Genomic DNA, 22,046 nt, shown 5'->3' on the forward strand with positions numbered 1-22,046 from the left:
CATCTTCCAACCATCTATCTATCTCTTCCCTCTGTCCCTCCCTCCTTTCTTTCCTCTATCCTTCCGTTTTTCTATCCATCCATCCATCCATTCATCCATCAATCCACTCGTACATCCATACATGTTTCCATTCATTCAATCAATAAAAATTTATTGTATGCTACATGGTGTACCAGTATTCACCCTAGGGATTACAAATTTATGACCCTTGGGCTAAACCTAGAATCGGAAATATGTAAGAGTGTTTAAATAAAACAAAATGTAAATCCTTTAGAAAGTGTACCTGCTCTCCAGTTCCAAGCCCCACACTCCCTATTGCCTTAGGCCAAGTTGTTTCCCACAGTTTGTTCCAAAGAGCTACATTTTATTGAGTGTTTTCTCTGTGCAGTGCTGTGCTGGGTGCCCTATAGACATTATCTCATTTTTTTCTCATAACAACCCCAAAAGGCTGGCATAAATGGCAACAGGAAGGCAGACCTGAGTTTAGAATAAAGCCTGGAATGTAGTGTAAGCACTAAGTTTTATTTGTTATTTCTTGAATTCGGTAGTGTAATAGAATAGAATTCAATAGATCGAATAGAAACAGAAAGAAATTACAGAAAGCTGTTGCTTCTTTGGATATCAGTTTTGAGAATAATTCAATTAATTGTGAACTTTTAGTACTAAGTGATATAAATTATTTTTAGAAGACCTGAAGTCAGCTTTATACTTCTTATCGTAATATACCTAAATAGGCTTAAGTATCACATCCAAATTCAAACCACTAAACAAACAAACCTCCGTTATAATCTTTTCTTCCTTCTACTTCTTTCCATTCTCCTTGAAGTAATTTTAACTACGCATACATCTCCTATGTAAAGGACCTTCCTAGTTGTTTTTCCTGCATCTTTATAAAGATCCATTAAAAAATGTAATTTAAGAAGTCATGTAATTAAAATAATGTGTCCCTCAGAAACACACTATTCTGGCTATGTAAATATCTTTGAAGGGAAAATTTGAAATTGACAAATACATTCATTTAAATTTTGCCTTGTGCTGAAAATTGAGGAAAAAATTTTAAATTGGCTGTGTATCATTATTAGTAAATCAACCCATCTGATGTAAAGATGGATATTATGGTCATTTCAAAAGTGATTTTTCTTTTTGGTAAGTGGGTCCTACAGCATTATGTCTTCATATTTGTGAGTTACTGCACCCTGGCTAGTATTTTCATTGCTGCCTTATGTTTATTTGCTGCAAATCCCTCTCAAAACTGTGTGCGTTGGTTCTAATGGTAATGAGGAAGATAGCTCAAACTGGAATTCAAATCGTGAAAGCTTTAGGGTGTTAGAGAGAGAGGAGTAGGGTCACTCATTTTCAGCATGTGCAGGCTTAATTATGCATGGGATGAAATATAGTAGGCAAATTGCAGCATAATAATAAATAATAAATTTAAAACATAACATGTACAATATTTAAAACAGCTTTAATATTCCTTAAATACTACTTTATTTTTTCCATCCTCTTTTTCCCAGTGCTCCTGCCCTGGCATTAGAGGAGAATGGTTGCCCAGGATCTAGACCCAGTATTGAATTTTGCTTGCTCTACTGTCTCAAATTAATGTCTCTGTTATTACTGGTTTCTTTTTGTTGTTGTCTTTCACTAGTGTTTGACTCAGTAGTGGTAGCAAATAACAGAGATCTTCAAGTGTCCTACATGTTGCCTCTCAGCATAGTACCTCTCCACCTGGGAGGATGCGTCCCTGGCTCCATCGCCGAGTTTAGTCACTGATCTTGTGCCCACCGTCCCACTGCAGCTCTCACAGGGATGCTGGTTAAGTACCTGTGTTTCTCAATGGCAGCTTTGTTTGTAGGGCCATCTCTCACAAGACTCAATTGGCAGATATTTTTCTAACAAATGTTCATCCCAGATGCTGCTAGTATTTAAATAGGATGTGCCAAGATTTAGATAGAAATATAAAATCATTTGATATTTTAAACCCTAGAAGTCTAAAATAATCTCATAGAAAGAATGGTAGTTCAGTATGTGGGAAAGTGCCCTGTACTTGGTAAAATAAATTAGATTTTTCAATGTTTATATGTCAGAGAGAACAGGGACTGTATATGTAACATTTATTTTAACATCATGGTCGAACAATTGTGAACATCAGTGCTAACGCCCCATATGTGATGTACGTGTCTTCATTATCTCCCTTTCGGGTTTTTTGTTTAAGTCTGATTAACAAGTTTTTGTATGTGAAATTTTGTAGAACATTCACTATTCCAAGAAGTCCCGAGGGTCTAAACCAGCAATGAAAGCCAGTCTATCTTCCCAGATATCTACTAAGTAAAACAATTCGAGACTTACAAGAAAGTTATGTCCCCTCTAAATGCTTTCTCTACCCTTAAAGTCCAAACTAAGACAATGCAGAAGTTTCACTTCTTCTTTGTGCATAAATTTTTGCTTGGTATCCCCCAAAATAAAGTTCCTGTATGGATGATCACAACCCCTCCATGTATGTGTGGTTGGTGCTACAGAGAACAGGGAAATAAAACCAAGGGAATGAAAATGAATGTATTGGTTTCATTACGTTGTTAAGTCAGTTTTGTGCTTCGAATTATTTAGCGTTTTGATAATAAAAAGTTTCTCAAATTATTTAACGTGTTCTTAATATAAAGAAATCGTTAATAGATTCATATGTTAAAGTCAGAAATAGCAAAGCCGCCAGATGGCTAGTCACCAGATTAAAACAAGACAAATTACAATGTTATTTTTAAAAGAATTAAGCAGGTTTAAATTTTTTCCAAAGTACTTTTATTTATAGGCGGCAGTTAGAGAAGCAAGCGTACCAGCACACAGTTAAACTGGCTTGTACTCTTCACTTGAGACTGGGTCTAATTGATCACTGTGCTAGTGTGTGATTTGATTGTGCTGACAGTTACATGCCACTGTTCCCATAATAACAATTTTTCTTCTTTGTTCAAATGAATTTCCTAATTACACGTGTGATGGGATGTTTTAATTCTTTTCCCTTTTCAAATCCACCTTCCTGTTGCAATGCATGATGGGCAGGCTCAATATTGTGCATGACACCCGCTACAAGTGTTGGTAGGTGCCAGCTTTGTTTCTTGATTATCTTAAACCTATGGTGCACCTCACAGCCCCTCAAAATCCACTGCTAAGTTTAACGGATCTCTATTGGGCAAGTCCATTTCCCTTTACTAACACCTGTCAATTAAATGCCATTTTCTGTTTAATTGACATGGACTCACACAAATGTTTTCTTTACACACAAGTTTCCTTCAGTCACCTTTGGTGGATTTTGATTGGACTATGAGTTCTGGTGTGTAAAAAAAAATCTGTCTCATAAAAGTAATATATTGTATATGTTTATAATAGTAAATGAGAAAAAATACTTTCATTCAAACAGATAACTGTATATATGAAGTAAATACCTGTATTTTGACTTAGATTTTGACTGTCTATGAACACTATATGAAATTCTTGTTTTTGACTTAGCAAATTAAGCCTGTTTGTGTCAATTTTCTTGATTTGATGGTAACAAGCTTTTTTTCCCCTTTTTTTTCTCTTTCATCCCTCTTCCCCTTCTCTCCTTGGAATGTTGTCCTGCTTTGCGCTGTGATTGCATGTCACTCGCTGGTGATGATGTCCCGTCACATGGCTTATTGCTGTGATAAATACCATGCCCAATTATCTTCTCCATGTTGCCATGGTTTCCATATTGCTACACTCTTCTGTATGTTTGCTTATATGATTCTCCCTCCGAAAGTTCCCATGGTGCACGGTGCTACGCCAGCCACTGTGTCCGCAGCAACAACATCTGCCACAAGTGTTCCCTTCGCTGCAACAGCCACAGCCAACCAGGTTTGCTAATTTACAGCTTTGTTTCTTAAAAACCAACTCTAATAGGGCTCAAGCCGACAGCCCTTGCGCACGTGGATTTCCCACTGAGGTCGGTGGGGCCTGCGTGTCCACGAGGGCTGTCAAGGGTGCCTTAATAGCATGGGGTTCAAAGATACCTCTTGTTGGCCTACACATTCTCTCTATGATGAGCAGCAGAATGCTTTTATGCCATTTATCAGTGCTCCAAAGTTGTCGCAGCTCCATTTCTAAAGCTACTAAAATGATATTTACACAAGCAATTCTCAATTTGGTCTCAACCAATAATGCAGGTATTTTGACCAATCAAAAATGTACATAATCTTAAGGTTTTTATTATGAACATTTGGCATATACAATTTCTCAGTTCTTGCCTAAATTCTTAATTAGAAGCAAAATATTTGTGTGTTACGTATGCCACAAATGACCACTCTTGTAAATAGAGTTTGTTATAAATTCATTCTAGTTTTATTTTTTGATAAGCAGACTGCATATTTCAAATAAATTAAATTTGTGTCCGAGCTTTGATTCTCAATGCTTTAAGTGGAAAAAAAAAATCCTGTGTTCTTATTTCTATAATTACCCAGCATAAATGTGGGAGTTATGAAGGGAAAAAAAAGACATCAAATATGGAAAATTGAGCCATACTGTGTTCCATGCAAGTTTATGAAGTAATATTACACAGGCTACTTTTAAGTAAAAGAAATCTATTTCAGAAATTTAAATTTTATGATGTACAAGAGGGACTATTTAAAAGAAAATGATTGTTAAAGTATTTAATATTTAAAAATTGACATTGATTCAACCTGCATTTTCTGATTCTATTTAAAATTGTGTTCTGGGAAATACTGGTTGCACCAAAGTCAGACTTACATAAAGTAAGTTTTGGCTTAAATATATAGACATATTTGTTACAAAAACAAAGTTCATTAGGGTTAATAGCGTATGAAAAAATTTAGAGCCAAATCAAATTTCAGATAACCCGCAGAGAAAGGTTAAATGTAGCCGAATGAATCTCAAAAGAAACCAGTATCAACCTGTCAGCGCTTGGGAAGAGAAGAGCATCCAGGTGTCATCTGAATTTGTAGTTATGGCCACAAGGGGTCGCCACCCTTGTTCTTACAGAACGCCATGTACTGTTGAAGGAGAATCCTAAGCTATCAGTATAACCATTAAAAACTTTCAAAAGCCGCAAGCCAAAATTGATGTATTTTAAAGTTTCAGACAAGCTTTAAACATCTCTTGGCAAAAAAATCATTAGTTTTTCAAAAGCTTGTCAAAATAGCCCTGGATTTATGCTAACACATCAGACTCATTTACAAGAATGCTAGATTGTGCATATGTGGCATGTTAGTAAGTAATCCATAGCAGAAATTTCTTAATGGATTCAATGCAGCCCATTTATGGTGCGGATCAATGATGCTGAACTCTCTCGTGTGAACCACGTATGACTGTAGAATTGCTGGTGTAAGCAGAACTATAGCAAAGCAAATTCCAACATGCCCTTGGCCACTTGGGTTGTAGGGGACACTTTACTTTTTGCATTGTGCTGTGACCATTTCATGCATAATCTTGGGTCTTCATACTGTTTTACAACCAAAAGAAAGAAAAGGGAATGGATATATATATACACACATATATTATATCTGCATATACATACATATGTATATGCCTACAGTACATTAGCAATGCTGGAACTAGCTGATGCCACAAAATGCAGCCTGCATGCATGCAGAAGTTTATAGCTGGCCCTTCATCTGCATCGATTGGTGTTGAAGGTCCTTGGTATGTTTCGACAGCCCCATCCTTGATGCTTCTACACTGTTGGGTGCAACCTCCTGTCCTGCAGCAGCAGGAAAAATGGTATGAGAAGCTTCATTACGCTTGGAGCACGTTTTCGTGCCATTTGCCAATGCTGTAAAATTGTGTAAAGATGTCAGCTGAGAAATGGAAATAAAATAGAGACATATTAATTTACACTCCAGACCGTGGATTGCGATACGCTGAATTAGTCTAGGACATCTAAATTGAAACAACAACAACAGAATGCCTTCATGTATGTGATTTCACTGTTCTCCCATCAACCCTGCTGAAATGGGGTTAGTGCCATTTTATAGATGAAGAAACTTAAGCAAGAGTAATTAAGTGCTTTGCTCAAGGTTACACGGCCTGGGGCGGGGTGGGGGATCACTCATGCAAGAAGCCTGCTTTCCGTCCTCCCACGGTCTTACCACTGTGCTGCCTCTCCCAGGCAGAGCTGCCCTTCCTGGTGGGAAGAGAATCAGGCTATGAATTGGAAGTTCTTGGCTTTGGGGACCATTGAAATAAGTCACCCCTGTATGGGTTTCCTATTGCATTTCCTCGCAAGTTTGTAAATTCTCTTGCCCATTTAAAATACAATAAAATGTGCAATCAGAATTCAGAAATATGTTCTGATGTAAACTTACCCTCTTATCTGCTTCTTCTGAAATACTCCTTTGGAATTCTTACCTGGTATTTTTAAGTTGGAAAAAAAAGTTAGACACCATCCTGAGTTGAAAGAAAATGTTAGATATTGGTTGCACAAAAATAGGCAAGACATTTCCTGCTTTGATTTATGAATTGCTAAACAACTGAAACCACAGGCGTGTGTGCGTGTGTAGGCCAACAAAAAGGGCTTCTTTCGATTACTGCTCTGCATGAATTTTTGATAGTTTTACTTCTTTTACTTCCTAAAATCTGATAACATTTATAGAATAGTATTTAACCCAAGGATTTAAAAAAATGAGTTGCTACCTTGGCACTAAGTTTACGTTAACTTACTGTTATGTTGACCAGATAAGGACTGTCACCTCACAGCTGAATTTCACTTTTCTTAAAAAATTTAATATTAAAATGTTTTCATCTCTTGGTTGTTCGCTTGCTTGCATGGATCATTCATTAAATAATTTTTTATTTGCTAGATACCCATAATATCTGCCGAACATCTGACTAGCCACAAGTATGTTACCCAGATGTAGAATTTTCATCACTAAACAGTAAGTTCCTTATGTAATATATAGTGTCTATTCATGGTGGTTTTTTAAAAATAACAATTGTGTAATGCATTTAAAAAAATTTTGCAAAATTTCAGTGAAAATATTTATAGAGCTCACATTTTTATCTTCGATGGATTATGAGGAATTTTATACAAATTTATAATAAATATATTAATATCACTTAAATGTACATAATACTTAGGGAAAAATAAATTGCTTTTTCTTCATATTAGAAATAAACACAAGCATGAAGGAAAAAGATGACTGAAAATTACATAGAAGGCATTGATCAGGAATTGGACAACTTTTTCTTAAAAGACCAGATAGTAAATGTTCTTGGCTGAGCGGGCCATATGGTTTCGTTGCAGCCACTCATCTGTGCCCTCCTAGAGCGAAAGCAGCCTGAGGCGATATGTAAATGAAGGGGTGTGGCCTTGTCCAATAAAACTTTATTTACAAAAATAGGCAGCAGGCTGGATCTGACTCACAGGCAGTAGTTTGCTGATCCCTGGTAAAGATCATCACTTATTTTATTTTTTAATTTTTTTGCTATACTGTGAATAAGAACATGTACCCACCCACTTGACCTCATGCTTCACCACACACAGGAGAATGCAAAGCTCTGACTTGAAATAAATGTGTACACACACTCACATATATGCATACACACACATCCACATATCCAAATGAACTTTAGATACTTCAAAATAGTCACCTGGGAGGACCATATAATTCTGAAAATGTAGCCGTTGCTCAAAAATAATTTGAAAGTCTGGTGGTTTTCCCTCAGACATGTTGACTTAAGTACTTGCAAAGGTGGCCATTTTTCATCCTTAGAGGATATGTCTGATTCAGTATGCATGCATTCAAGTTGGCATATGTTCTCAGAAGTATATTGGGCACTTATTTTTATACTTTACATATAATATCTATATATTTTAATGTATTTTATATTTAAAACTGAACCTAGCAAATAAGATAGGCGATCATTCTTTGTTGCTTCCCTGCCTTCATTTATGTGTTCGTGAACACATTTATGAATGATTTTTTGGTGCTACTATGGGGTAGTTACCATGTCAGTGAGATAAAGATGAATAGACAATGAGATGGAGATGTAAATTTCAGCACAGTATATTAAAATTAGAGAGTTTTGAACAAATTTCTCTTGGAGCAAAGATGGAGTAATTTTCCCAACAGGGTCAGAAAATAAGTGAATTTGGACAATGGAGATTGTTGTAGAGAGGAGGAAGGGCCTCAGAGAAGAAGGGACAGTGTGTCGAGTCAGGAGGTGGTGGCAGACCACCAGCCAGAGGTCTCGTGACGATAATCCACAGCAAGAGCTGGAACACAGGTGGAGCCCTGCAGGAGAAGAGGACACGCAAAGTTTGAGAGCCATGTGAGAAAGACATGACAGACTCGATCTGAGAGTGCTACCAGGCACACACTGCAGTGAGAAATTAAATTCTTGATGCGGATTTTTGTCTGTTTTCTAAGTGCCCTCAGTGCAGTCCTTGTGGTGAGGTTCAATACTCTGAACGGGAGCCACGGTTTTGAATAAGCACATTGCTCCGTAGCATGTAGATTTAGAAGAAGGGTACCCCTTTGACATGTTTAAAAAATCTGTTTCAGGCTTTTATAGTCAATTGGGTATATTTGGTATGTATATCTGTAACTGTGTTCTATTTCTTAGTAGCAATCCAGGTTGAAACAAATGAGACCAAATGGCCCTAAGTCCATCAATTAGCAAACCAGTGGATTTGTCTGCCTTCAAGCTTAGGTTCTTCATGTTCTGTTTACTTAACAAATGCTTGCTCATTTTCAGGAGGAGTTGTAATATTTAAACAGGTTTTTGATGCAGCAAAACGGTGATTTCTTTCAATCTCAAGATTGTATTTATTCTAAAGCATTCTTTTAATATGTAACGATTCTCTGATGAGAACAAACTCTATGTAAAAACTAGAACTATTAATTTACAAGTACATTGTAATGTCTGTTCAACCTTAATTCCTCAGGAGCATAAGAAACAGTCTTTATTTTTCTTGGCTTTAGGGGAAAAAAAACCTTTAAATTATTCCAAACAGTCACTTAAAGTGTCATTCTGTTTTTGTTTTTTTTTCCAAATTCATACCATCCTAATCGAGCACCCAAATACAGTGAATCGTGTTTAATAGGACTTATGGTTGGGTGGATTTTAATTTTGTAGGCCAGATCATTGCTCTGGAAACCCATTGAACTTTAGAAGAGAAGAAAGAGTTAAATTCTGGTCCACGACGAGAGTGCTGAAGAAGAGCGCTGTCTGCTCTGTTGTGCCCCTTGACTCTGCATGTGGATTTTATACTGTCCGCTTAGTGGTGGGTGATATTAAAGCAGAGTCTACAATTGTGTTAAGCTGTGCATGTCATTTTATTCTCATAGAGATGATAACAAATTTAGATCCATTTGTACTTGTGAAGTGTTGGATCTTATATGAAGATGTGATAGCTACATGTGTTCACATTTTAAATCAAGAAATACAATTTTCATACTAAATATATATTAGAAACTGTTTTTAGATATTGTCCGTTTTAACAAAGATTGTCTCTTTTTCCCTTGTAGATCATACTAAAGAGGAAAGGACAGTGTGCTTGGTTAGAGTAAAGGACGAGGTCATTAGCCATATTGTATATACCGTCAAGCAACACACACACGAGCCCCTCAGCCACGAGACATCCACATATTGCATGTTAACCAGAAGACAAGACAACATGGAAACCCACTGCACACTGTTGCCTATACACTTTGTACATTTAATTGATATTTGTGCTGAGGTGATATTCCTGTCTACAAGAACAACATTGTCTTTCTTTTCTAGCACAGAGTTATGCATTAAAATATGCATACCTAATTAGTTTCCTATATATTCATGCCATCTTGAAAAGACAGACTATGGTGTAACCACGATTCTATTATGTATTGGTACGTCTGTAGACCAAGATATAATTTTTTAAAAATAAGTTTATTTCTTTCAAGGTTTACAAATAACAAAGGTGCACCTTGTATTTAAAATTGCCATTATAGATGAGAGCGTGCATGCACAGTCATTTTTGTTTAAGAGTAATATTTTTAATGTAATAGATTTTAAGATGTGGTGAGGGAGGGATCTGACAGAGATGAATGTGCCAAGCAAAACCACAACTGTGTATCTTTTAGAGCACATCATGGCTTTAAGTACCATGTTGTTAAGGATTCTCATGAAGTGCCATAGACTGTACATCAAATTAGAGTATTATCTCTTCAGTGTTATTGTTTTCAGAGCCACATTTTGTTGCTTATTCGCTACTACTAATCAGTCAAAGGGCACCATTCTTTTTTTTTTGAAACCAAAGCTGTCTCAGAAATGGCCAGTTTAACTTTACAGTAACAATAGCACAACACCGACTCTCTTAATACGGATAAACTCACACATACTGGAGATATATATGATAGATATATATATAAAATTATTTTAATGCATTGTAGTGTAATATTTATGCATACTATACTGTATAACATGTTATTCAAAAGGGATATGCCATTTCTGAGACACGATAACAAAAAAAAATGTTTGAGGAAATTATTTTGCTTCTATTTATAGCTCTGTCAAAAGTCAAAAGACTATAAATGCTTTGCAAAAATGGTTTCACATTTGCTTAAATGCTTCATCACAGTCACATTTAAAATAGTGACTCTAAACAAAGAAGAAAGCAGCACTGTCATCAGATGCATGATAAACCAAAATATGAAAATGGAAAATGTTTAATTAACCTAGTGATTGGGTGGGTTAAGTACATGGGTGAATTTTATATGTGATTTGTTTTGTTTTGTTTCGTTCAGATTAACTGCTTATAGCCTTAGAAAGCCTTTTACAAAATTAAAAAAAAAAATAGATGTGCATTCAGTTTTTAAGAATGGATTCATCCAAAGGAATTCCCTTTCTGTGGTTTGGATGTTGCAGCTAGTGAAGGGTAATTTCGCTCTGCTCGGCAGTTGTGAACACTGCTGAAGCCGGGGCCAGGTCACTGGTAGTTACCGTGTGGAATGGGAGAAGCGAGGGTTCAGTTATAGAACCTCCCATACTCCCAAGTTTACCGCAAGTTTTTATGCTTGAGAGAGACGCTTTCTAATATAAGACTGATGTGTTGATCTCACCGATTGTACTGTACATCTATTAAAGCCTTAGATTATTACATTACGGGTTGGAACCCATACCAATGTAATTTCAATCGTGTTTAAGAGAGTAATGGTGACTTCACATGTTATTGTAGTTAGTTACATTGTAGAATATTACTTATTTTTCTTGTTAAAATGTAGTTTTTCATTTCCTACATTTATTAGATTTCATTTTCTATTAACAATTGAATACCATTTCAGTTTATAGACTCTTGTTTTATTAGATTTTACCGATGAATTTTTCAAAATACAAAAAAAATTAAAGTAGTCTTTCCTTCATAACATACTCAGTTTTGAATTACATGTAGTGTCATATGAATATTCGTATTATTGTTAACTAAATGATTTATATTTTACTGATTTAATATTAAAGTGTAAGAATGTCAGTCATTGTTAGTTCTTGTCTAGTTTTCATTAAAAGAACAAAGATCTTTTATATGGATATCTTATAAATATATAATCATTGCTAAGTAAGAAGTTAAGTTGTTGCTATGGCAACAATCCTGGCAGACAATTGAGTAATATTTTGATGATTTATTTTGTTTGTAATTAGTTATTATAAGAAGATCTAGATCCTAGATATTAGAATAAAATTTATTTTCTACTGTATCCATTTCAAATGTTAAAGTATTGTTTAATATTTTTGAAATCCCTGAATATCAGGCCTTGTTATAAATAAGCTGCATAATCAATAAATAGAACAAGGGACTTTTTGTTGATAATCCAAATACTCGAGGTTTACGTAATGAGAATTCTAGCGTGTGTGCAAACTCTTGAGGGTTGATTATGCTGCAATTTACCATGTTGGAACGTTGAGAGAGAAGGTTGACTTTTTGCACTTCTGTATATAGTCAAAAGAGAGAAACCTGTATAATAGTAAGATCTTATTTTGAATAAAAACGTCTATAATTACAAGGAGTTTTGTTAAGGCTAATAAAATGACAGACTGAGCAAAATTGCTTACAAAAGTGGCACAGAGTTAGCACTCCAAACCCCTTCAAACATGTTGCTTTGCTTTTTGTGGACAGCTTGTAGTTTGCCAGGATTTTTTCAGCTGGAAAGATATGCCATCCTTCCAAGATTTCATGACTGACAAAAACTCCACTGGGCCAAATCTGCCTGAAGATCATTACCAAAAATAGCAGGTACTTCAACCATTAAGGTGAAATCATGGATCAAATATTCCTTACATTTTTTCAAAACTACTGCATGTTTAAAACTTCAACAACAACAAAAAAAGAGAGAAAGAACTATACTAAGGACGTGTACTATTCAGATCAGTTTCTGCCAATTTCAGTGGTCTGTTGTTCACACACACACAAATCTTCAAAACAAGTATTGACTTTCACAAAATTTAAACCATGAACAGGCAAACCAAACAGCACACCGTAGCTATAGTTGTTATGTGATTGTTTTTTAAATTGCTGTAGGATCCTGTTCTTTCAGCAGGTGAAAAAATAAAACACAGTTCAAATTTCACGGTTTTAATTTTCAACTCAGAAGCACTCAAAACAGCAAATATGTAATAGGCACTTGTTGAATGAATTAGTGTAGCCGGCCTTCCCCCCAGCTGGTTACAGTGTTGCACTTATCAGCAACCCCACAGCTTTCACCTGCTGAAAGGACAGACGTGCTTGGTTTTACTATTATGTAATCACAACTTACTTTCTGCTTGTAGTTGCTTAAAATTATGTATTTGTCTTGGGCTGCAATTTATTTTATGCTTATTTTATTATTACTGCAGTAGTTGACTTTGCTGTATGGAAAAATAAAGTGAAATTGCCCTAATAAAACTTCTCTTTCTTAAGTATATTTGTGTATCTGAGATTGAAGAGTAAATTATTTTTGCGCGTTTCAAGTATCCGTGCGTGTCTGTCTTTATGAACACATGGATAGGAAAATTCATTGTCCGGTTTTACTTGATTGCAAGTAAGGCATTCACTGTCTTTCTCACGAACTCTCCTTTGATATCGAGAGAGAGAATCTGAGTTGTGATGTATTGCCATCCTACGCCCAGTGTTTTCTGAAAAATCTTGCCCTCCCCTCCCCTGACATGGTAAGTGCTACTTGATATGATTTTAGGTATAAGGAAGGAAAACTAAAAGGAAAAAAAAAATTCTCTTATCAATTCTAGATCCCTGTCTTTCTAGTAAAGAAATTCTCTTTGCCTGACTGCCCTGGGAAGCTAGCCCTGGAAATCAGGCAAGCTAAGAGAATATTTCAATAATGAAGTAATGATGACCCTTTATTCAGAGGGATAGAAGAATTTATGCACACACAAAGCTGAGCCAGGCCATGACATAACTCACTCTTGAGTGTGTGTGTGTGAAGTTTTTAAACAGTGAATTAAAATTTAGGTTCCAGTGAAGCCTGGTGTCCCGCATGGCTTTGCATGTTGCAGTTTCCACAGGTGACCAGTGAAAGCCAAGGTCCCACTAGGAAGATATTTGCTCTTCCACTCACTCGCTGTTACTTTATGTGACCCTGCCACTTGGTGGTTGGTCAGAGGATGCAAATTCTCCTTTGTGGGTCATGCTTTTTTCCCTACAACTTACTGCAATACGGATAAGTGCGTTATTTGTATTTAGTACAATTCTCTTACTGGTTGAGTTCCAGAGAGCATTTCTGTTATTCTCAGCGGAGCCGACTATTCGAGGTGCCGCTTATCGAAAAGAGCGTAGCTGCCGTGGAGACGGTCGTGTAAAGCAGGGACTCACGGCCCTTGTGAGTAACGTCAAAACCTCCGGCTCTCTCCAGTTAGTGACAGCATTTTGGGTGTCTTTTAATTGAAAAAGAAGTACAATAACAAAAAGCCATTGTAACAGTTTCAGTACTTTAAGTGGAACTGTGTTTTATTAGTTGCAACAGCATATACGTGCATCTGAAAAATGGTTTTTGAGAGACTCATTCTCCGGACAATGCTTGTTGTTCAGAAGGAGGTATTCCCACAGGGACCACTAGGGGTCCTCAGCTCACAGGATGGGACCCCATCTTAGAAGTCAGTTTCCTTTTCTCATTTGGGGAAGAAAATCATTTGTCAGCGCTACTACGCCCTTACAGACTCACGGAGTTTACACTTTGGGGTGACCCTGAAGGTCAGCGACGTGAAGCAATTTTTGTGAGGCACTCTTTTGAACAGTAGCTTCTTTTCTGCAGGAAATGGTCACTTCACACGTAAGTGAACCTCAGAGACTCAGCAACAGGGTTCTGTGATTTTTCTACCTGTCTTACTCCACTCTCCAATGCGTCGGAGGCAATCACTTCATTTGAGATACTCTGTGTTCTGGAGAAAATATTGTTATAATATTGTTCAAGAACTTGGAAACTTTTGAAAGCCTAGAACGTATCCACTTTGTGTTCAAAGTCTGCTGTATTAACATGATGAAGAGGTCCCAAAATGTGCAAGTTAGAGACTTAAATGTCAAGGGGTTTGTTGTGAGTTCTCTTGCTCTGTCAGAACAACAGTGGGCCTCATTGAAATGACTTTCATGTGGCCCTGTCCACTGTGGGCCCTGGCAGCCTCCAGCACGTCATTCCTCCTGTATTGGCCCCAGCCAGCCCTGCAACATGCTCCCATATTGGCAGCAGCAGCACGCGGGCTGGGTGGTAAATCTGCCACAACCCTTGGACTGTGTCTGTGTGAGGTTTGGAGGGTCTCGTCTGCTCTGAACCCCAGACCAGCAAAGTCCAGGTGTGTGCTGGGGCTGACCTGGGCTGGGGCTCTAGGATGTCCCTTTTCCTTCCTCCGAGCCCGGCTGCCCCACTTCTCAGAGTTGTCTGCACTTGCCCAGACACCTGTCATCCTCAGTCATCCTCGGCTGGCCTGTCCTACCGCCCCCATCCGGGGCTGCAGCCACCAAGGGGGCAGGGCCTACCCCTTTTTGTCTCCTGAGGAATCCGCCCCTCAGGTCCCTGCCCTTCTTCTGTTGCTTGAGCTTTTTCTTTGTTCATGTAATATTTTCCTTTTGCTAATTAAATGTTGGAAACTGGGGAAAAAAATATATAGCCTGCCCTTGAATTTACCATTTTAGGAAAAAAATAGCAGTGGCAGGTTAGAACACAGATAAAATCTGTTTAGGTCTTTCAGAAACAATTTACTGAAGCAAGAGTGGCCAGTTTCTTTCTCCCTAATTGGGTTTCATAATGACAAAACATAGAATTCCTTTTTTAACAGATAAAGAATTAGCCTGAAGGGTTGGTTGTTCAGGTGGTTGGAGCCACCAGGTTGTTATGTAAATTCTAACTGCCACTCTCAGTCACATCTGCCTCTCGGTGGGGCCCCAGGAATAGAATCCCTGACCTTGAAGGTAGACGAGGTCATCGGCCGAGTTAAACAGCAGCTTCGGTGGGCTTGTGTGCTTCCGCTGCAAAGGGCACAGCTTCACTGGAGGGGAGTTTTAACTATTGCAACGGCGTCCTGTGCCGGGGTCGTGAATCCATCTCCTGGGAAATAAAAAGCAGCCTCAGAGGAAAACACATTCTCCATACGAGGGTCCCACGTGTGTGTGATCGCTCAGGCCCGGGTGCCGAGCTTATTAAATCTGTTCCAGCACTAGATATACAGGTCTTATGGGGAATTAAATCTTGAGTTATACCTCTGAGTCATAGCTGAAAGGCCATGGCTGGGACCAGGATAGCTATGACCCAGACTGCCCACGGAGACAGGATCCATTCACGGGAGAACACCCAGTTCATAATGGACTTAGAAACCAGCAGTCATAGTGGCTCTGAAGGTCTCGAGATAAGTGAGCTGTTTGAAGAAAAAGTATATACTTGAACTTAAATTTAGAACAGTGAAGGGCCAAAGAACCACAAATTTAGCCAAGCAGATCTCCGAAGCCCATTTAGGTGGCAGGCAGTGCACCCGTCTGCAGGAGATTATGACCTCTCTTATCAGACAGCGAGTGCAGCGAAGCTAAACAGAGCACCTGGACCCCAACGTCCCATAGTATAAAACAACTTTGGTTTAGGGCAAAAATAGAAAGACATATAAGGAGCTAGAAGCCTTAGTAATTGACATCTAACAAATCAACAGTTGAAATCTAGGCACCAACTGGGCCTCAGTAACCGGAAGAACTCATCGTTTGCCCAGCTTTGCTGTACCACTGGGCCACTTCCTTTCACAAGTGCCACCAATTCCCAGGTGTGGCCCTGGGTGGGCTCTAAAGATAAATATATGTGATGACATCTGGTGGGGGTAGGAATTGAGGCAGAGAGAAGGGCTGGTTTTGATGACCTTGTGCATGGTAAAGACGGGTACTGCCCAGGGAGACCAATATCACAGACGCTGGTAGGAAACTAATGACAAAGGAATAGGTTATAACCTCCTAAAATGATTATCTAAGATGTGCACCGAAAATTTTCTTAAACTCATAAAAATCAAAGCCATCAGTAGAAATGGCCTCGATGCACTGGGGAGGCACTGGCATGGAGAAGATGGGGGGCTCTGGAATCACATCACCTGGATTCATGTCTCGACTGTTCAGCTCTTTGACCTTGGCAAGTCTTTGTGACTCAGTTTCCACCTTAATAAGATAGAAACAGTAACAAGAATATTTACCTTGCAGGGCATTGAGTGGTTCCCAGACTTTACTGAAGATTGGACTTCCCCGGGGGATCTTTCAAAAGTACTGATGCTTGGTCCCCACCCCTAGACGGTCTGATTTAGTTGCTATGGAGACAACAACTGAGTTAATATGTATAAAGTGCTTAGAACATGCCCGGCGTGCAGCAAGCCACTGATATGTGGTAACTGTGATTGCTGTTTCATTATTATCCATTCTGCAAATTACTCCACTTTAACTTTTCCTCCTAGTTCTTAGGTTACATCCCTTTCAAAGCAGCCATGTGCGCTCCATCTCTATCTTCTCGTGTTATCTGCAGTTCTGTCTTTCCTGTGCAGCGGTGAAACTTTGCCTTGCTGTAATTTATCCCCACAATAGACCTGCTCATTGCTGTGTATATAGTGAACGTTTCAAACAGACAATCAAGTACTTTTTGACTCACTCCGAAAATTGTTCTTTCATGTCCTGGCATGATATGATCACAGACCTCACCCAACTCTTGTCAACTTGAAAGTGACCGTTTAGACATATCTAAGTTTAACTAATTGAATTCTCCCTTTATTTAAATTGTGCTCAAGATTGAGTAATAGAATGGCTGTGTCAATCATCGTGAAAATTGTGCCATTAAACAATTTATTTAAAATATTTTTATTATATTTATCAAGATAATATTTCTAATTATATTTGAGCAGCACTAATACATTTCCATATCACATTTTATCATAGATTTATTGTAGAAGCTTAAATTAGCACTGACTCAGTTCCATAAACACACATTAAGAATCTAGTCATGGGGCTGAATGGTTAAATTCGCACACTCCACTTTGGTGGCCTAGGGTTTCTCAGGTTCAGGTCCTGGGTGCAGACATGGCACCGCTCATCAGGCCATGCTGAGGTGGCGTCCCACACAGCAAAACTGGAAGGACCTACAGCTAGAATATACAACTATGTATGGGGGGCTTTGGGGAGAAGAAGAAAAAAAAGAAGATTGGCAACAGATGTTAGCTCAGGGCCCATCTTTAAAAAAAAACACAACAATCTGGCCATATGCCAGGCAACATACGAGGCTCTGAGGTACAGGTTCAATGGCAAGAACCTCACAGTTTAATGACTCCCACGAGATGTACAGAGCACTGACTACACACTGCTGTGCTGTTTCCCACCACCCACACCTGTCCCAGGCCCTGTAACTGTACCACAAAATAATTTAGAATAGGCTTAAATGAAAAATACTTTCTCTTCTTGAGCACAATCATATGACTACCCTATTCATTCTCAGCTTATCCTTAAAAAGTAATCTGAATATTGAAAATATATTTAAGAATAAATATGTTCATAGCATAATAGCAAAAACCAAGAACAGTCTTTGTTTTAATAGTTAGAAATGACTAAGTAGTATAGAGTGTTATGTACTTAAAAAGCATTTTTTCAAAAATGATTTCATTACGTGGGAAAGTAATTTTAGTGGTAGGATTATAGGAGACTTTTAAAATTTTCTAGGTTTTCAAAATTTCTAATTGTTTTAGCAAACATTTATTACTTTAAATTACTTCATAACCTTGCCCTTTATTTTTTATTTTGAATTCATCTACGTTGTTTCTTAGACCATTCACCCATTTGAGTGAGTCAGTTTGCCAAATTCAGAATATTAAAATGTCTTATAAAATTTGCACTTTACCTGTCACTGTCGGTTGAAAATTATGTAAAATGTCTTGCCAAATCAGTGAAATATATATATTTTTAAAGAAGAATAGTAAAAGGACATTAATAAAACCCCTCTTTGTATAATCTTTAGTCTTCGTTCTCTAAAATTGTAACTAGTTTCTATGTGATATCATCTGCTATTTGCATTTTATTTACAGCACAAATTTCTATTTTAAATCAACCATCAACCGATTTATCTATTTGGGTGGTTATCTCCTCACTTCCCCTGCCCTCCAAAAGATGCCCTAAGTCATCAAAATTGGTTCATATATATTTATTGCAATTTTTTGGAAAGAGACAACTAAGTGTGTGCAGCAAACCTTAGCAAGATGCGCTAGCAGGGGAGCGATGTTAACCAGGGAGACAGAGGCGAGGGGAGCGATGTTAACCAGGGAGGTGACGTTGGAGCAGAGGCCTGACTGAGGTAAAGGAGCGTGACCTTACCTGGGGCCCAGCCGTCCTTCCTGTCGAATGCTGACTCACCCTTTCTGCTAAATGAAATGCCCCTGCATCCAGAAGCTTTCTTCTCGTCCCTCCTGACACGGTGACGGCGACAGTAACTATTTCTTACTCAGTTTTCTCGGGCCTTTTTGCTTTACTTCTACTCCAGTACTTATTATTTTATTCTTCCTAATGTTACAGGTTCATTGCTTACAAATCTGAGTTTCCCCAAAGAAAGGTATTTCTTACCAGGACGACACAGAGATAAATATCTCTGTGTGGCACTCAGTACCTAGCACCAAGTTTTGTATTTGGTAGGCACTGGTTGAATGTTCGTTTACTTGAATTTTAATTAAATTTATCTCTTAGCCTCTATTAAAAATGCAGATCAGGAACATTCTATCCAACTCTGCTTTTCAGATTGTGAAAACAATGCAACCACTGAATATCTAGAAAGATCGATAGAATTTTAATGTCTTCCATTTTTTGAAAAATAGTGTGGAGAAATGAGCTGGTATTTCCCAGCCCACAACACACTCTGAACTCCCTTACTGTACCACTAAATACAGTAATTTAGAATGTGTTTAATTAAAACTTCTCTCCCTTCTTGAATACAAAAACGTGATTACCTAATGTTATGTATGGAGAGGAGAACGTAGGAAGGAATCTTCTGACACGGGTGGCATACCTTATGAAGATGCTCTTATTAAGGAGTCTATGGTGAAAGAGACAACATTCCTCCACAATCTTTCTACCACCTTTAAAATATTTCCACATCTGAAATTGAGAGTCTGCTGCCTTGCAATGCAAATGTCTTTCCCTATCATCTGTGAACTGTTTTCATTTATGAACTGTATTTGTTTCTTTTCCCAGGCACCTCAAACCTGTGTTAATTAGCATCAACAGCAGAACATAGGAGGAACATAAGACATTTACCTGTGAACAAATTACAAGAATTGCAGTGGAAATTGATTTGTACAGAACATATACCTACAGCCTGAAGACTTTTTAATATATTTATCTTGTTTTAATGAGTTGATTTCCTTTTCTTCCCTGCTGTTCCCTTTATATTATTTCATAAGGCTCTGAGCTCCAATCGCTATTTTTGGCTCTCTCAGCTCCCAGTAGAACTCTCCTTATGAAAAGGTATATTGAATGATTATTTCATCTGACATGACTTAAAAGGGTCTGGGAAGCCACTTCATTCCCCTACAGACAATTTTCCCATCTGTTCACTGCTAATTAACAACTCCTGAATTAGAGAGAAAATTTTTCATTCTATAGTTATGGAAATTTAAATACTTTAAGAGGTTTTGTGGAAAAATGACAAATTCGTATTGCTTTACTTTCTTTCTTCCCTCTCTTTCTCCATCCCTCTCTCCACCCTTTCTTCGTCATTTTTTCTCCTGTTCTTTCCTCTGTAAGAATTTAGAGCATGCTAATCTGTGCCATGCAATGTGGTAGACATGGAGGAAATATGATGACTCCAACCAGGCTCTGTGCTCGAAGAAGCCCAAGGAGAATTGGCAAGTTGTACGTGTCAGCTGATAGCCACAATGCAAAGTGCTGACTGGCGTGCTGAAGGACTGCTCAGACTGTCATGAGGAAGGAGAGAAAAGTTGCTCGTCCCTAAGGAGAAATGGAGGAGAAGGAGCCCAGAAGACAAGTCTACTGGAGGCAAACTCCCCCAACTTGACAGTCTTCCCTCTGGTGGTCAGTGTCACGTACTGACTAAAGGCATCGCCATACTCACAGGGATAAAGGAGAAGATTGCTATTTGCCTTCTATAATGGCACCATACCCCAACCTTAAGTCTGATAAGTCAAAAATGTGATAATCACCTGTGTTTTGGTCCCACAAAATCTGATGATGCTGTTTCTTTAACTTGATTGATGTGTTGGCATAGTTGGATAGCTTCTTAAATTCTCTGATTTGCTAATATCAAGTGCATACTCACTACATGCATGGGTAAATGGTTACCAAATTTTAAAATAAATATGAGAGATTACTAAAATGCTTACCTCATTGCCTTTTTCCAAAACTCCGTAAGTTACTAGTCTTATTTCAACTATGAATAGATAAGGGTGAAAGAATGAACCAGATCACCACAAAATGCAAACCACAACTGAGTCATTAGTACTAACATCTTCTATAGTTTCCTGCAGCATTGTTTTCAAGAAAAGATGGGTTGGCTCTGACCTAACCTTGTCTCCTTCTCTTCCCTACCCTCTGGTGGAGGTTCCCAGAACAGCAGAATGACGAAAACCCCGGGCCTTACGGCGTCAATCTCTGAAGGACAAATACCACGTCCTCTAATAACTGCAAAACACTTGAATAAACTCACCAATTATTTTGTATTTTAAGAGTTCCTAAAGATAATAAACCAACAAATTGCTAGAGTCTATTGCTTTCCATTTAACAACAATCTTCACCGAATGCCTCTGGCTGAGAGCGTGCAAGCAGTGAGCACCCGGAGACAACACGAGCGAGGCCCTGCTGCTGCCTGGACAGAGGTCAGCTCTGATTGGGAGAAGGGTACAGAGGTGGAGACATCTGAGACCTAGAAGCATTGAGGGGGTAGGGTGACTGGTGGGGTCAGGCACTAAATCTAGCTTGGGGTGATCTGGGATGTTCTTCAGGAGAGGTGCCAGCCAGGTGAGCAGTTGCATCTAAGCAAAGAGGAGGGAAGAGCATCCCAAGAAGAAAAGTCCACCTTGTAAGGCACAGAGGAAATGACACATGACATGAGTGGAAGGCTTCAACCAATTGGATGTCATTATCATAAAACATGAGGCAGAGAGGGGTAAAGGGGAAAGCTGGAGAGTGAGGCTGGAATGGGATCACAGGGACACACAGAGACATCAGGAAAGCATTTATACTTTCAGAGTGCAGCTATGGATGGATGGAACATTCTGGTTGCCACCTGCAGAGGATTTATGAAGGCAAAACTAGAAACAGGAAAACCAGCTATTGGCTGTGAGACGTCGAGATGGTCAGAATTAGGATGATAAGTACTTAGGGCCTTCTAGGAAGCACATGCCAAGACAGATTAAATGCAAGAGACCTATCGAAGAGGGAGCCAGAGACAGTGGAAGAACCATCAACCATCGGCTGCCCTGCAGATCTGACAGCTGAGAAGGAAAGGGGAAGGAAGGAGAATGGGGTGGGAAGAGGCTCAGACGGCAGCACGGTTCCGGGAAAGTTTCAGCCAGGCCAACAGGGAGGTCCAAGCCCAGGTGGCCTATTTAAGAGG

The 22,046-nt window shown here is 38.5% G+C and overlaps 1 protein-coding gene across 50 annotated transcripts in view; it reads left to right on the top strand.

Annotated features, from left to right (window-relative positions):
* Window positions 1-20,807, top strand: part of MBNL1 (muscleblind like splicing regulator 1) — a 200,187-nt gene extending 179,380 nt beyond the window's left edge. For 21 of the 50 annotated variants that reach the window (XM_005600995.4, XM_070239145.1, XM_070239148.1 and 18 more), the window contains 4 exons: window positions 3,052-3,087; window positions 3,770-3,864; window positions 6,822-6,896; window positions 9,492-12,894. In XM_005600995.4, the coding sequence (XP_005601052.1) occupies window positions 3,052-3,087; window positions 3,770-3,864; window positions 6,822-6,878 (188 nt within the window). In that variant the 3' untranslated portion in view covers window positions 6,879-6,896; window positions 9,492-12,894. Of the gene's footprint in view, window positions 1-3,051; window positions 3,088-3,769; window positions 3,865-5,678; window positions 5,743-6,821; window positions 6,897-9,491; window positions 12,895-19,666 lie in introns of those variants that run through there. The other 29 variants (XM_070239140.1, XM_023621126.2, XM_070239158.1 and 26 more) reach the window with 7 other exon arrangements.
* The last annotated feature ends 1,239 nt before the right edge of the window (window positions 20,808-22,046 follow it).

Source organism: Equus caballus, chromosome 16 (assembly GCF_041296265.1).
Source record: "Equus caballus isolate H_3958 breed thoroughbred chromosome 16, TB-T2T, whole genome shotgun sequence".
NCBI lineage: Eukaryota > Metazoa > Chordata > Mammalia > Perissodactyla > Equidae > Equus > Equus caballus.